A 15533-nucleotide genomic window follows, 5' to 3' on the forward strand; every position below is an offset into this window, starting at 1 on the left:
TTAATAAGTCACAGGTATGACTGAAAACCAAACTAGAACTAGTCATTTCTACCTTCTGTTAATAGCACAAATATTTTAACATTTCCCCAAAACATCCCTTGTCCAGACGCTATCCTCCCAAGTGCCTTAATTACAATTATTACATTATTTACCTCTCCCCACCAAGGGCAAAGCACTTCAGAACATACTTACCTTGATGGTCCACTGGTTTCATGTTAAGCCAGTCATTTTGTTGAATAAGGGTCACAATGCTCAATCAATTAGGCAAAATCTAACTTCTACCCTTCACAACATATATTCTGTCCTCAGCTGTTTCCCTGCCCCCAGAATCCCTAAACAATCAGTCCCCTCCCATCTAATCTGATCACTTCCACAAGATCAAATACAATGGAAAGAGCACCCTGTCTTTCACCATAACAAAAATGTTTAAATAAATGGTAAGTATCTTATAATTGTTTAACAGACGTTTAAATTGTGATTGGGTTTAATTTTTTTAACAACTTGACAGCCCCAATATGTCAACTTACTGCGCTTTTGTAATCAAATAATAACCAACGGCAGTGAGTTCCAAAGTAATTCCTTTATGGGAAAAAATACCAATTTTCAATTTTAAACATGTTGCCTTTCAGTGTCGTTGGAGTTGCTTTGTTCTCACAAGAAAGAATAAGCCAGTGTATCTGGATGAATTTTTCTATCCTAGTCATTGTTTTACACACTGGTGTCATGTCCTGTCTTATTTGCATCCTCTCTATACTAAACCATCCCAATTTTTTCAATCTCTTGTGGCATGGAAATCTTTTCATGCTTCTCATCCTTTTCATCATCCTTCTGTAAACCCTTCTTACAACAATATTCATAAGTTCAGAGCCTGATGATAACTCTGTACATTTTAAAAATTAGACTATATGTCCTAGATAATATGCATTATGGAATAATATACACTGGCAGCTAGACAGGCTGCATAATCTAGAAGGTCTTTTCCACCAGTAAGGGTGCATCTACACTAGCCAGCCACTTCGAAGTAGCCAGCACAACGTCGAAATACCCCCGTCGCGTCCACACGCGCCGTGTGCTATTTGGACGTTGAAATCGACACTAGGCAGCAAGACGTTGAAATCGCTATTCCCATCCGAAGATGGAAATAGTGCCCTACTTCGACGTTGAACGTCAAAGTAGGGTGTGTGTAGACGATCCGTGTACCGCTACTTCGAAATAGCAGGGTCCCCCATGGTGGCCATCAGCTGATGGGTTGAGACACTCTGTCCAGCCCCTGGGGGGCTTTATGGTCCCCGCGCAGCAGGCTTTAAAGCACCAAGGACCCGGATTTCCTGTGGCAGGAAGCCGAGAGTGTGCAGGCAGCAGCACATGCATGTGCTAGCTCTGCATGCCCTCTACAGACCCGACCCATCCACTCACAAGCCATGGCATAGAGCCAGCCCCCCAAGAACTCCCCTCCATACCCATACCCCCCATACCAGCCAGGGGTCGCGCCCCTCTACCCCCACCCCAGACTGATCGGCGAACGGCCGAGCCGTCCGCCAGGCCCCCATGTATATAGTTGTCCCCCTTTGTATATTGGTTGCAGTTTCTGTTATGCACAAAACAAAGTTAGCAGTTCAAAAAAAAAAAGGTTTTATTTTCCAAATAACTGTAGGAGTGTGCTTGTTGGGGGGGTGGCGCGTGGGTGTTGGGGGCGGTGTGCGGGCAGTGCGGGCTGTGTGTGTGGGGGTCTTCCGGGGAAGGCCAGGGAGGTGCTCAGGGGTCTCCCCGATCAAAGTGGGCCCACAGGGCCTCGTAGACCCGTACCCCCTCACAGTGGGCCTGGTGGCTGGGTGCAACAGCCAGCTGGGGGAAGCTTGTGCCGGCATCAACCGCCCACCCCTGGACGAACGCCTCCTCCTTGCTCTTGACAATGTTGTGGAGCGTGCAGCATGTGCTCACAACCTGGGGGATGTTCTGGAGGCTGATGTCCAGTTGGGCAAGGAGGCACCACCAGCGGCTCTTCAGACGGCCTAAGGTCCTCTCCACCACCTGGCGGGCATGGTTCAGGTGGGCATTGAACCGCTCCTGGCTGACATTGAGGTGCGTGGTGTATGGGTGCATGAGCCAGGGCTGGAGGGGTAGGCCGCGTCCGCCATGAGGCAGAGGGGCACGGTGGTGTCCCCCAGAGGGATCTCCAGCTGGAAGCACAGGCCCGAGTTCCTAAAAATACGGGCATCATGTGTGCAGCTGGGCCAGCCCACATACACATCCTGGAAGCAGCCCTGACTGTCCACCATGGCCTGTAGGACCACGGAGTGGTACCCCCTGAGGTTTATGTATCTTCCTCCGCTGTGGTCTGGGGCGCAGATGGAGACATGGGTCCCGTCCAGGGCCCCGAAGCAGTTTGGGAACCACATGGCAGTGAATCCGGCAACAGCTGTGTCCAGGTCCCCGAGTCGGATGACCCTCTGGAGCAGCATGACATTGAGCACACGGACCACCTGTGGGGAGGGAAAACAGGCCCCCATGAGGGTGTGTGTGCAGGGTGCCCCAGGGCCCTCCCCCCAAGCCACCCTCCTGGGCACCTCCCTAGGTACCCCCCCGCCCAGCCCCTCACTCCCTGTGCCTCTCCCTCCCCAGCCCCACACCTGGCCCCCTTCGTCCCCAGCCCCACTCATGGCCCCCCCGCCCCCCAACGGGCGCGTGCCCAGGCCTCCTTACCTCCATGACGACAGCCCTGACTGAGGCCTTTCCCACTTCAAACTGCTGTCCCACGGAGCGGTAGCTGTCTGGAGTGACCAGCTTCCAGATGGCTAGTGCGAGCATCCTCTCAATAGGGAGGGCGCGCGGCATCCGGGTGTCCTGGTGCCTCAGTGCGAGGGTGAGCCACTGGCAGAGCTCCAGCAAGGTCTGCCGGCGCACGTGCAAGTTCCACAGCCACATGTTGTCGTCCCACTCCCGCATGACCAGCTGCTCCCATCACTCAGAGTTGCTGGGGTAGCTCCACAGGCAGAGGAGCAGCCAGCGGGGGCGGAAGAGGGGAACCCGGTGGTCAGGGGCATCCCCGTCTGCCCCCAGGGAGGGCTCCTCTGGCAGGAACCACTGGGCGGCATCCCGGGCACCACCTACCAGGGCGCTTGCCCCTTGGATGACTACCTGGAGGGCCTCCTCTTCCTGCTGCTGGGGGTCCATATCTGCTGTGACTTGGTCTGCGAGAGTGTGGAGAGTACTCTGCGGACCTCGTGCTGTGCAGGCCGAGTGTGTCTGGGAGGGGCCCTTTAAAAGAGCGACTTGCTGTTGCCCTGGAAGGGCTAGTCCAGCCTGTGACCCAGTCCGCGGGCTTTCCTGGCCCCTTATTTCGACAGGGAGCACTTGTGTGTGTGGACGCTCCCGCATTTCCTTCCGGGGCGGCTCCTTTCGACGTTCCCCATCGCTACCTCGACGTTGAACATCGATGGCACCAGCCCTGGAGGACGTGTACATGATACGCGTTGAAGTAGCCTATTTCAATGTTCTTACGTCAAAATAGGCTACTTAGATGTAGTGTGCTAGTGTAGACGTAGCCTAACTGTCACGAATCTGTGCAACGGTAAATGATAAAATTCTGGTTTTCAAAAGTAAAAGACAATTAAAACAATAGAAAACCAAGTCTAATTTGAACAGAATTTTAAAAGAAAAAAGAATTTTTGATTGTCTTTTAAAACTGGGGCTAAATTCTGCCCTTTTATACCCACGTACCCTCCCCTCCCCTCCTTGGTGTGGAGCAGGAGTAAGGCCAGGGGAGGGGTCAAACACCCCTAGCAAGAAGGGACATCAGTGTCTATGAATCTAGAGTCATCTCTGTAAATCTTCATGCAGTTTTTACTTAGGCAGTATTTTCACTGCTGTCAGTGGGAGCATTCCCTATGTAAAACCAGAATAAGGACCTAAGAGACTAGTTATAGAAGGTCAAAAAATCCTGACAAACATGGATCCCAGACTTACAAAGATGTACGTGCATAACTTTGCTGATGTGAGCGGTACTGCTGCATTAATGGGTAACTGTAATTATTTTATTTTTAAAAAATATACATCTTCCAAATGATTTGATTTAAATCATGCCATGATTCTTTTGAAAACAAATGGCCAAAGTTTAAAAAGCATAATTACAATAGAAAAGAATACTTCTAGTAGAAAACACCCACCCTCAATAGTATACAAGTAACTGGATAATACATTTATTTGTAACAATTCTGCTTTAAAATTTCCTGTTGTTGACTATAAACACCCTATTTCAACAACGACAAACTTTCTTATGGAAAGATACTTTACAGACCTCATCCAGATGTTCCTTCATTTGATTAACTCCATCTAACTTTAGATGTGCACTAGGCCTTACATATCTAGACTAAACCATGAGTAAGCCGTGCTAGTCTATACACTATCAAAACAAAAAGCAGTCAAGTAGCGCTTTAAAGACTAGCAAAATAGTTTATTAGGTGAGCTTTCGTGGGACAGACTCCCACGAAAGCTCACCTAATAAACTATTTTGCTAGTCTTTAAAGTGCTACTTGACTGCTTTTTGTTTTGATAGACTAAACCATGTGCAACATTTGGCATTTGTTCAACTAAAAAAAAAGAGTCTAACAATGACAGTAACGTAAAGGTAGAAACAGACACGGAGGCATGGAGTCAGGAGTGTCAGACCACCAGATGCCATGGAGCCATGCCTCCCCATACTGGTTAACATTTGTACGGGTGATGGGGAGGAAGGGGCAGAGAGGATTGAGTCAGAGGCATGGTCTTGGGGGGAAGAGGAGGTGCAGGAGTAGGGTCTTGGGCAGTGCAAGGGTGGGGTTCAGAGAGAAGGGACAGTGTGGGGGTTGGGGTAGGGCCAGGGCAAGGGCTGGGAAGAATGGGTCTTGGAGAAAAGGAATGGCACCTCAGTGAGAAGGGGCAGGGAGGGGGCAGAGCTTCAGGGGAAAGCCATGGCATGTGGATGCAGGACCATGGTTTGAGCATCATTCCACACACACACACTGCTCCCCAGTTCTAGGGACCTTTTGCCACTCCTGAATAGACTTCTAATTGCTGTACATAAATATTCTTTTGACATGAAGGGAGAAGCTTTTTACAGATAAATTACAAATAGAGAAAATCCCATTAAGCAATCTTGTATAAGAAATGTAGCATATTCAGTATGATGTATTCACTTTGCTGTGTTCATCTATACAAATTCTTCATCATTTACTTGAGCATCACAACCTACATCTGCTTCCCTAATTATCTCATCAACTTCATCTGTTGACTTCTCTGCAAAATTTGTCATCATATGGCGAAGTTTTGCAGTAGTCATACCAGCATTAACGTCCTCATCAACCACACAGACTGCTTCTGTAATCTCTTCTCTGGCTGTATGTTTCATTTTTCTTGCCTCCATTGTCAGAAACTTTCGAACACCAATTGTGCCATTGCCACCAGCTTTTACTCCAAGGGTCATCTCCTGTAATTCAGCTTCTGTTGGGTTTTGGTCAAATGATTACATCACTGCCCCCAATTCCTCTTCTGTTATGGCACTGTCGCCATCTCTGTCAAACAATGAAATGGCTTCTTTGAATTCTCAATCTGGTCTTCTGTCAGTCGATCATCCTGCACTGTCTGCAAGCCCACAGGCCTCAGCTGAGAGCAGCATCAAACACATGACAGCAGAGAGGTTCCTTCTGGGAATGGCGGGAAGGGGCAGCGTGCAGGACTATTTTCCTTGACTTCCTCATGTGACTAAAGTTACACGTGTTCGTATGTGCTTGCAGGCTTGGGGCCATACTGAAAAGCCATGGAAAAGCATTGCAGTTTCTTCTCACTGTTGAGGATGTTATTGCTACAGTACACTCATAACAAAAAGCCCAATGTGGAGTACCTCTGTCATCTGGTAGCACTGCCTGCATCACCGTTAACTCAATTCCTAAGGAGTAAGTGCAGGGCCACACTGGCACAGTGGCTGGGCTGGAGTCACCAACTGATAACAACAGACAACTTATTAAGTCTGGGAGTGAATCAACAAATGCAAAGTGCGTGGATAGTTCAAGGATCTTTTTACGACAAAATGGACATTGTATAATTAACAGCCTTAGGCCGTCCCTGAGGAAGGCAACAGATTGCAGAAGCAGAACAAAGGCACAGAAATGACATCTCTTAAGTTGTGTTCAAATTAACTGTAAACAGCAGGGCCAAATAGTTCTGAATTTGCAATGAAAACCAGCAGCACTTAAAGCATTTTCTCTCTTCAAAGCGTTTTATAAACCTATTTTTAAAAAACAATTATTGTTTTGCAACAATCAAGCTTCACCACAGCACTGGGAGGTAAGTATTTTGCTGATGAGGAAACAGCAGCAGAGAGCTTAAGTGCTTTTCTCTGTATTTTAAAGATGCCTTATTGAGGGAACAGGAACAAACCACTCCAGTGTGCAGAAACAACAGCAAATATGACAGGCTACCTGCCCAGCTTAATAGAGAAATCTTTGGTGAGCTTAAACTCAAAAAGGAAGCTTAGAAGAAGTGGAAACTTGGACCGATGACTAAGGAGGAGTATAAAAACAGTGTCTGAGTATGCAGGGAGGTCATCAGGAAGGCCAAAGTGCAACTGGAGTTGCAACTATCAACGGATGTGAAGGATAACAAGAAGGGTTTCTACAGGTATTTTGGTCACAAGAAGGTACAGTGTAGGACGACACTTATTGAATGCAGGAGGCAACCTAGTTACAGATGATGTGGAAAACACTGAACTACTCACTGCTTTTTTTGCCTCAGTATTCAGTGTCAGCTCCCAGACTACTGCACTGGGAAGTTGGTGAACAGCCATCAGTAGTGAAAGAACAGGTTAAATACTGTTTTAACATGCTGGACATGCTGAAGTTCATATGGTTGGATCTAAGGCATCCAAGGGCGGTGAGAGAGTTGGCTGATGTGATTTATTTAGGATGGAAGAATCCCATGCACTGCTACAGGCTGCTGACCCACTGGCTAAGCAGCAGTTTTGCAGAAAGATTTGGGATTCGGTAGGCGAGAAGCTGAATAGGAGTCAGCAGTGTGCCTGTGTAACCAAGAAGGCTAGTGGCATATTCGGCTGCATTAATAGGGGCACTGACAACAAATTGAAGGAAGCAATTATTCCCATCTATTTTAATCTGATGAGGCCACATCTGGAGTATTGTGTCCAATTTGGGGCCCCTCACTACAGTAAAGATGTGGACAAATTGCAGAGAATCTGGTGGAGGACAACAAAAATAATTAGGGGCCTGCGGCACATGACTTATGAGAAGAGGCTGACGGAACTGGGCTTATTTCGCCTGTAGAAGAGAAGAACGAGGAAGAGACTTGATAGCAGCCTTCAACTACCTAAAGCAGGGTTCTAAAGAGGCTGGAGCCAAGCTATTCTCAGTGGCGGCAGACGACAGTACAAGAAGCAATGGTTTCAAGTTGCACAGTGAGAGGTCTGAGTTGGATATCAGGAAAAACAATTTCACCAGGAGGGGGGCAAAGCACTGCAAGGGGTTGTCTAAGGAGGTGGTAAATCTCTGTCCACAGAGGCTTTTAAGGCAAAGCACTGGCTGGAATGATTTAGTTGGGGGTTGGTCCTGCTTTGAGCAGGGTGTTGGACGACCTGTCCTCCCAAGGTCTTTTCCAACCACAAGCTTATATGATTCCATAAGTCTATGAAATATTTTAGAAGACAGCTTCAGAATCTGTGTGCTCACTTGATCTGAGCCACTGAGTCACTATACGTCTTTGGTGAAGTTACTCAATTTAACTTTTTTGTCTCAGTAGCAGTAAGATAGGCAAACAGCTGTGACACTGGCAGGCCAGATACCAGCTCATGCCAAGACTGCACACATACGTTATGAACTGACAAACCCGTAACAAGAGGCTAGGCCAGTTCACTTTCTCTTACACTACATCTACTCTTACAGGGAATGTCGATGGCTGCTACGCAATTTTAGGTATGCCAGCTGTATACCTAAAAGTGATTTTGCAGCTGTTGACATTGGTCTCTGTCCTAACTGCAGAATGTCGACAGGAGTGCTCCTTCCATCAACATTCCTTAATCCTTGCAGCTTGCAAGGAGTTAAGGGGTTGACATTGACCCTGGAACAAGTCATTTCATGCATGAGCGAAATGGTGCCGCAGAAGGTTGAACCTAAGCATTCAATCTTCCACGGTGAGTGTAGATGTAGCCAAAGTTTTGCTCAGAAAGAATATTAGTCTTACAAGAAAAAATATATTTAATGTTCAGGTGCTATGAAATGCTTGCAAGTTGCTGCCAGTATTAATCTCATTTGTAATGTCTGTATTCCATACAATAAATACACAAGTTTTGCCACTGTACTGCTTATTATTTGTGAAGCTACAGACTCACATAGCTACCCCTCCCAAACTTTGAAAATGTTTCCTCTGAACTTGTGACCCTAGGAACACGAATTGTCTCCTCCTCTCACCCATCCAGAAGGACTATCAAAATCAGATAGGCCAGTAAGGAACATTGCAATACAAAGGATTGGTTAATAGCCCCATAAAGCCTTGGAAACCCTACGTGCAAGGAAGCTCATCCTGTGGCCTTGGAAGCTGAATAAAGAAAACAAAACAAAGACAAGGGAAAATTTTCCATCTTTTGCTTTTTGGCTGTGTGAACTCTGACAAAGCCAGAGACACCAAGGTGAAGCTTGAAAGACACTTTGAATGGATGGATAACTGCAACTCTGTTACTCTTAGAATACAGATGATAACCCATTTGTGTATATATACGTTTTCTTGCTTTAATTTGTAAATAGCTCCTCTTTCTTTTACCAAGTGGATAAACCTTTAGAGTAATTATTACAGGGTTGGCTACAGGTGTTTGTCTTTGGTGTAAGACTTAGGGCACCAATCAATCTGGGGTAAATGACTGGTATCCTGCAAATGGGAACAACCTGACCACTGTGTGACTTTAGAGTAAATAATATTTATTGCAAAGTCTGGTTTCTTCTTGGGGCAAGATAGACTGGAGAGTCTAAGGACACTGTGAATTCATGCAGTTACAGTGATCCAAGGGTTCACTTTTACTACTGGCTTGGTGAAATCTAATTACAGAACACATCACTAATTTGAGGTGTCACATCTGTTTCTGACAGATTGCCCTGAGGTAGGCATTCACGTTCAGAGCCACTCCAGACAGCATGACACAAGCAGCATTTCTCTAGGTCAAGGCACATATTTTATATCATCTGAACATGGGGCAACTAAATTATAAGAACTGAGTGGGGAGTATAATCTTGTTGTTGGGGTGTATGAGTTAGTATTCAAGGTTCTATTCCTTGTTCTGACATCGAAGTGTGTGTGGCTTTGGGAAACAGAATCAATTTCTCTAGGTGCAAATTGTGATAAAACTGTTTCCTCAGTTAAAAGTAATTACAAATGCTACATCCAACAGAACAGAGAGAATTTCACAATGCTTTCAACAATTCTTAATGCTTCTATTGATATTCTCAATCACTGATAATTCAGTTCAAAGTCAATTACTTTTCTGTTTTCTTCTCTTTATATGTTTCCTCTACACATAGCTCTTGCTCTCACCACTTTTTTTTTGCCTCTTTAGCTTTGTGACTCACTATATTTACAGGATGTATATACAGATTGACCCACTCTCATCCAGCAACCTTGGGACCTGACTGGTGCTGGAGAAGAAAATTTGCCGGCCCATGGGAAGTCAGTATTATCTAGCCCATTAACAACAGTTTCACTGCTTACTGAGCTCTTAGAAGACATCTGGGAGGTAAATTACAGCTAAGCAACAGCACACAACATTGAGAGCCAGGACTGGTGACTTTAAACAAACTTCACGGGACCCCAGGAAACTTGGCCACAACTCTGATAAATGGTCATCCAGCTAACTAAAATCATGCCAGATTACGTATGCTGCTGGAGGAGAGTGTTCCAGATTAGAAGGGTTTAACCTCCAGTACTCCAAGGCTATGTCCACACTACAGAGATATTTTGAAAGAAGCTCTTCCGAAGATCTCTTCCAAAAGAACTTTCAAAAGAGTGCACCCACACACAAAAAAAGTGGATGAAAAGAGCAATCTGCTCTTTCAAAGGAGAGTGTCCACACAGCCCCTGCTCTTTCAAAAGAACAGGCCAGGGATCGAAAATGAAGGCTGTTCTTTCAAAAGAAGGGGCCCGCAGAGCGTCTACACACATTCTCTTTTGAAAGAAGCTTTCCAAAGGGGCCCTCTTCCTGAAATGGGAAAGAGAGAGTGATTTTGAAAGGAGCACCACATTCTTTTGATCTACTTTTGAAAGAACACTTTTCGTGTGTAGACGCTCCATGGGCTCTTTCAAAAGAGCCCCTTTCTCCTGAAGAATCTTTAGAAAGAACTTGCTCGTGTAGATGCAGCCTAAGTGTATTTCTACACTACCAAGTTTGGTCACCAAAAACTGCCTGTTGGCAACAAACAACAAGACGTTACAAACTGCAATGCAACTTTTGTCAGGAAAAATACCCAGTTTTGGCAACAAAAAACTATGATCCCTTCGAGAAGAATTTTTTCTTTCCCTCTCCCTTTACTGTCAACAAAGAACCAGCCTAGACTTGTTTAATTGTTTTGTTGACACAATTGGCTTTTGCCAGTATCCCACAATGCCTGCCCTGATGGTTCTGCTTAGTGTTTTGATCTCTGCTGCCCTGCAGGCATGCACCCCTTCCGTTTCAAAGCTACGGGGAAGTACCAGACCGCTGAGTGTGCTGCTCTATTTGGGGAATAAACAAAAAGCAAATCACCGGAGTGCTGTTCTGCCCTGCCCTAGGAATACAGCAGCAAGTGGCTGTGCTGCTTTGACATTTCTCATCAAGGCAAGCTCACAGAGTGACTTCTGATGCCACTTCCAGAAGCTAAAGAGGCTGTGCGAGAACTCCAAGGGAATCCCCGCATGTGCAGTGATCCACTCTGCCTTCCCATAACACTGCACTCTGGGATACATACCCATAATTCATTGGAAACATTGTTGATGATGGTGCTCCCTGTGTGGACATGATCCGTCGACAGAGGGATCAAGGGTGAATAACCCCTGGAGTTTTTGTTTTGCGGACAACTTATGTTGACGTAAGTTTCGTTGACAAAACTTGGTAGACATGCCCTAAGGCTTTGTCCACACAGGCAATTGAGTGACAGAGACGTTGGTGTTAGTTCACAAGTTCTTAAACCCCCCTCCCCCCACAAATGACAACAGCTTTGCCAAAGCAAGTACTAGTATAAACAGTGATGTGTCGGAAGGTGTGCCCTTCTGTGGACAAAGGAAAAGCTACTTAGAGGTGGTGGAAGTATTTTGTTGGCAAATGTGCCGAGAAACCATGTTTGTACTGCCTGACACTTAGCAGCATGGCTTTGTTAACACAGCCATGTCACTGGAAGTTGTGTAGTGTAGCCACACCATAAAGTACAGGCAGACGGATTCTTTGGGACAGGGATTCTTTAGCTTTTACATATTGCCCTGTGCCAAGCATATTGCTGGGGCCTAATATGTAGTAAACATGAATATGAGTAACCATAATAATTAAAGCAAAGGTAATAATAAATTTATAGAGGTTTCAAAAGTTTTGCAGAAGAAATTACACTTTTCTAGAGCATTCAAGGTGCCTAGCAATAAATGCAGTTTTGTAGAATTTAAAAGTGCCTGATTTTGTGAGACTCCCAGTAGCATTTGCAGGATCAGATCCCAGCCAGGCAAGCCTTTTCAAGATGTTAAACTACAATACCTTTTATATATATTGTGGTAGCACGTAGGAGCTAGTCATGGAGTAGCACCCACCCACTGTGCTAGGTGCTGTACGGACACAGAACAATGGGAGCTGTCATGTGTTATTTACAATCTCACACAAGCACATTAGACATCATTTGAAAGCTCATTATGTCTACTTTAAGAAGAGGAATGAAGTGGAGCTGTCAAGTGGTGCCGTTATCTCAGAAACAGGAATAAAAAATGATACCATATGCACATTAAAATGACCACTTTGAAATATTTGCATTCGTTATCTGAATGACTTTATATATTATTTCAAGATGTGAAATTGGATTTCTTTGTGGCCTCCTTGTAACACAACAACAACTCTAACAATAAATTTGTACAGGCATCATTGAAACAGAACAGCACCTGTGACTTTTTTGGCCAATGTCACTATCATCTTGTTCATCAGTATGATCTCTGTTGAGAGTTACTAGTTTTCATTGCCTTAGACATAAATGATCTCTGTTGAGAGTTACCAGTTTTCTCTGTTTTGCACTGACTGGGGAAGATTGTTCCAGCCACAGACACCATTGATTGTGCAGTGACACCTATTGGTACAGGCACAAATATGGTCTTAGTAGCACTTTAAAGACTAACAAACATTTTGTTAGTCTTTAAAGTGCTACTTGACTGCTTTTTTGTTTTGATAATATACAGATTAGCACGGCTCCCTCTCTGTTACTATTCAAATATGGTTTTGTAGAAGCTCAGATGTCATCGTGCCCTTAAAGAATACAGCTCATCCACATTTGGCCATCCATATTGCAATGGTGATCAGACATCTCATTTACCTTGTGCAAAGACAGCTAAATCTTTGCTTGCCATGATGCTCTTTACGCACGTTCTTCAAAACTGCCCTCACATGGGAGGAGTTTGGCCAGTGACTGTCATTTCTGATGGCTATTCCAGCCTTTGAGGGTCTCCTTTTCTTTACTGCTCTTCTCATACATCACTGCTACCATCTTCCTTGCCTTTGTTTTGGCACACACATTTCCCGCTCTATTGGGTGACACAAAGTCACATCTCGTTTATGTATGTATGGCAAGAAGTATGCTGCAGTGGCCACAATAAAGAACATCACAAACTATGGGCCCACCTATAAAGGGACACGCGTGCTGTTAAAGGTGCCTGTATCAACCCATGTTTTTCTACAATCTAATTTTGGAAATGACTGAACAGCTAGAACAAAAATCTATTTGGTACGCTAATTACTACGGTTCTTCTGATACCAAGAACCCAACAGCCGGGTTGGCTGCTATAGCATTCGGAAGAATTCTTGGGTCTGCTTCCTCCTGAATACTAGACAAGTCTTGGCCTTCTTGACTACCTCTGTCGGTGAGTGACTTTGCTACTTCCCCACTGGAGAAGCCCCCAGCCAGGTGTGTTTGTGTTGCGTGTGCTGTCAGGTGCATCTTGAACAATATATTCAGAGAGGAATTTTATAAGTGACTGCTTGTTAGATGTCACATTTAAAAACTTTTTCAGTGAAGTCAGAAGGCATTCACCGATCACCTGGTATTTTTTACACCCAACCTTAGATTCTATCCAGTGTTGTCTTTATGCAGTTTTCATAGTTACCATGGTCATATCTGTGAAAGACTTCAGTTACTGAATTAGCAGAGTCAGATCCTTTCTGGACCTGCCTCTAGTGCATCAGAGGTGTGGAATTTGTCTCCAGCCATCATTTACATGACAGCCCTGACATATCAGATGTATAGTGCATGTGGGGGGAAGGGGTCTCAGAGCCTGCTCCAGCCTGAGCCCAAATGTCTACATCAAACTTAGAGAGTCCTGTAGCCCAAGCTCAGTAAACCAGAGACAGCAGATATGGGTTAGTAGCAGGTGTTTAACTGAAGTGTAGAGATGCCCCTGGGCATAATGGTGGAGGGGTTTTCCTGTCCTTTTTGCTACTATGTAACTGTACATCCCAGATCAGTGCTCAGCAACTTTTAACATGCTGTAGCATACTTCAGAACTGGTTATAAATTCATGACACATCCAATATATAACCCAATGCCCTCCCGCTCCTCCAGAGCCAAGCACCCCCAAGCCCCAGTCTAACTCAATGCCCTTCCCTTCCTCCAGACCACCACTCTAGCTCAACGCCTTCCCCCTCTTCCAGAGCCAGGAGCCCCCAGCCTCCAACCCCTGCATTAGATAAAGTGGGGTGACTCACCAGAGCCACAGCTGCCACAGCCACTGTTCCAGAGCTGCCACTGTCACTGTGTGCTTCTCCCACCGAGTGGGGGGGTGCACGCACAGAGCGGTGGATGGCACTCCCGGCATGTGGATCTGAGGCACACAAAGAACCTCTCTGTGGCACACTAACGTGCCATGGCACACTGGTTGAGGGGCAATGTCCTAGACTACAATGTGTCTGTAAAAATGTATGAACACTGCAGTTCTAGAAAGTTAAAATATTAAATGATAAATCAGAGAAGATATTATTCTGCATAACAAAAATCCATATTCCGTTGTGCCACTCACAAACAAAATCCTTGTGCACCCCATATTTACAAAGTCAAGGGGCATTGCTGCAAATAATTTTTCATAATCTAGAGACAAGAGCAATCACAGATAAAATTAGATTCACTTTCCTACATCAATCCCACCAAAGTGCTTTGAAGTAAGTGTTGGCAATTTCCTATGCTGGCATTTTATCAGACATACAATGCAGAATAATTATTCCCTTGCTTTGGGTGTACATAAGGTGAATTGGGTGCTCAGACAACTCCAGATTAAAGCAATCATTTAATTGTCTGCATATAGTTGTATATATTATAATTGTATAATAAGAACTGGCAGTAAAAGTGATATTGTTATACAGACACCTTCCCATGAGGAGCAGGACTAAGAGATCTATCTCATCACACTCATACAACTCTGAGCGTGTCTATGCTGCAATAAAAGATCTATGGCTGGCTTAGGTCAGCTGACTCAGGCTCCCAAGCCTGCGGCTGTGGGGCGAAAGTTGTGTAGACATTCAGGCTTAGACTGAGCCCTGGCTCGGAGACTCTGTGTGGGGAGGTGGGTCCCAGAGCCTGGATTCCAGCTTGGTCCTGAATGTCTACAGTGGAATTTCATAGCCTAGTAGCCTGAGCCTTATGAGTCCAAGCCAGCTGTCCCATGCTAACTAGGGCTGTGATGTGGGTCAGTTATCACACTGAAGATGTACCCTCTGCGGCCAGCAGATGCTCATAATTTTCAATACTAGCTATGCAGGGTGTGGTAGAACTGCCAAGAAAGACACATAGCCCATTGTCAATTTCATGAGCCTCCTGATACCTAATTTTTAAATATTACGGGGCCCTACCTATGACCCTGAAGCCACTGACTGCAATAGGAATAGGATCAGGCTCAAAGAACCCAGTTCAAATAAAAGAATATGGCTATCTTCCATGCTGTAGCAGGGGCCGAAATGACAGGAAGCCTAGAACAGAAGACTTCCACTATATGAACATGCTTCCAAAGCGGAAGGCTCTGCTGTTTATTGAATCAGGCAATACATTTTAGAAAGTCTTTTTCGAAAAATAAAAGTGATGCCCAAGAGAAATATAACTTACTATTCTACTTAAATACAGTCATTTATAAATTGGTTTTGCTTATTTAAATTTACCATTTTCTGGCTCAGCATATGGGCTGAGCCTTAGATCCCTTTAACCCATCAGTACGTTCACATAAAGGGTTGCAGGACTGGAGCTAAGGAAGTAGGCAGCACATGCATGAGGCAGGGAGTGGGAAGAGATATGTCAATTTTA

At 45.2% G+C, this 15533-nt stretch overlaps 2 protein-coding genes across 5 annotated transcripts in view; both read right to left on the reverse strand.

Moving 5' to 3' along the window:
* Positions 1-15533, reverse strand: part of KLF12 (KLF transcription factor 12) — a 419409-nt gene that overhangs the window by 13542 nt on the left and 390334 nt on the right. The gene's annotated exons all lie outside the window — the stretch shown is intronic.
* On the reverse strand, positions 5189-5461 carry LOC142010479 (uncharacterized). The gene has a single exon (XM_074988837.1). The coding sequence runs from the start codon at positions 5459-5461 to the stop codon at positions 5189-5191; it is 273 nt and encodes a 90-aa protein (XP_074844938.1).

The sequence above is a fragment of the Carettochelys insculpta genome, chromosome 1 (assembly GCF_033958435.1).
Source record: "Carettochelys insculpta isolate YL-2023 chromosome 1, ASM3395843v1, whole genome shotgun sequence".
In the NCBI taxonomy this organism is placed as follows: domain Eukaryota; kingdom Metazoa; phylum Chordata; order Testudines; family Carettochelyidae; genus Carettochelys; species Carettochelys insculpta.

Excerpts from the sequence above, each read along its gene's own strand:
- LOC142010479 (XM_074988837.1), bottom strand. The coding sequence starts at position 5,461 with ATGACCCTTGGAGTAAAAGCTGGTGGCAATGGCACAATTGGTGTTCGA.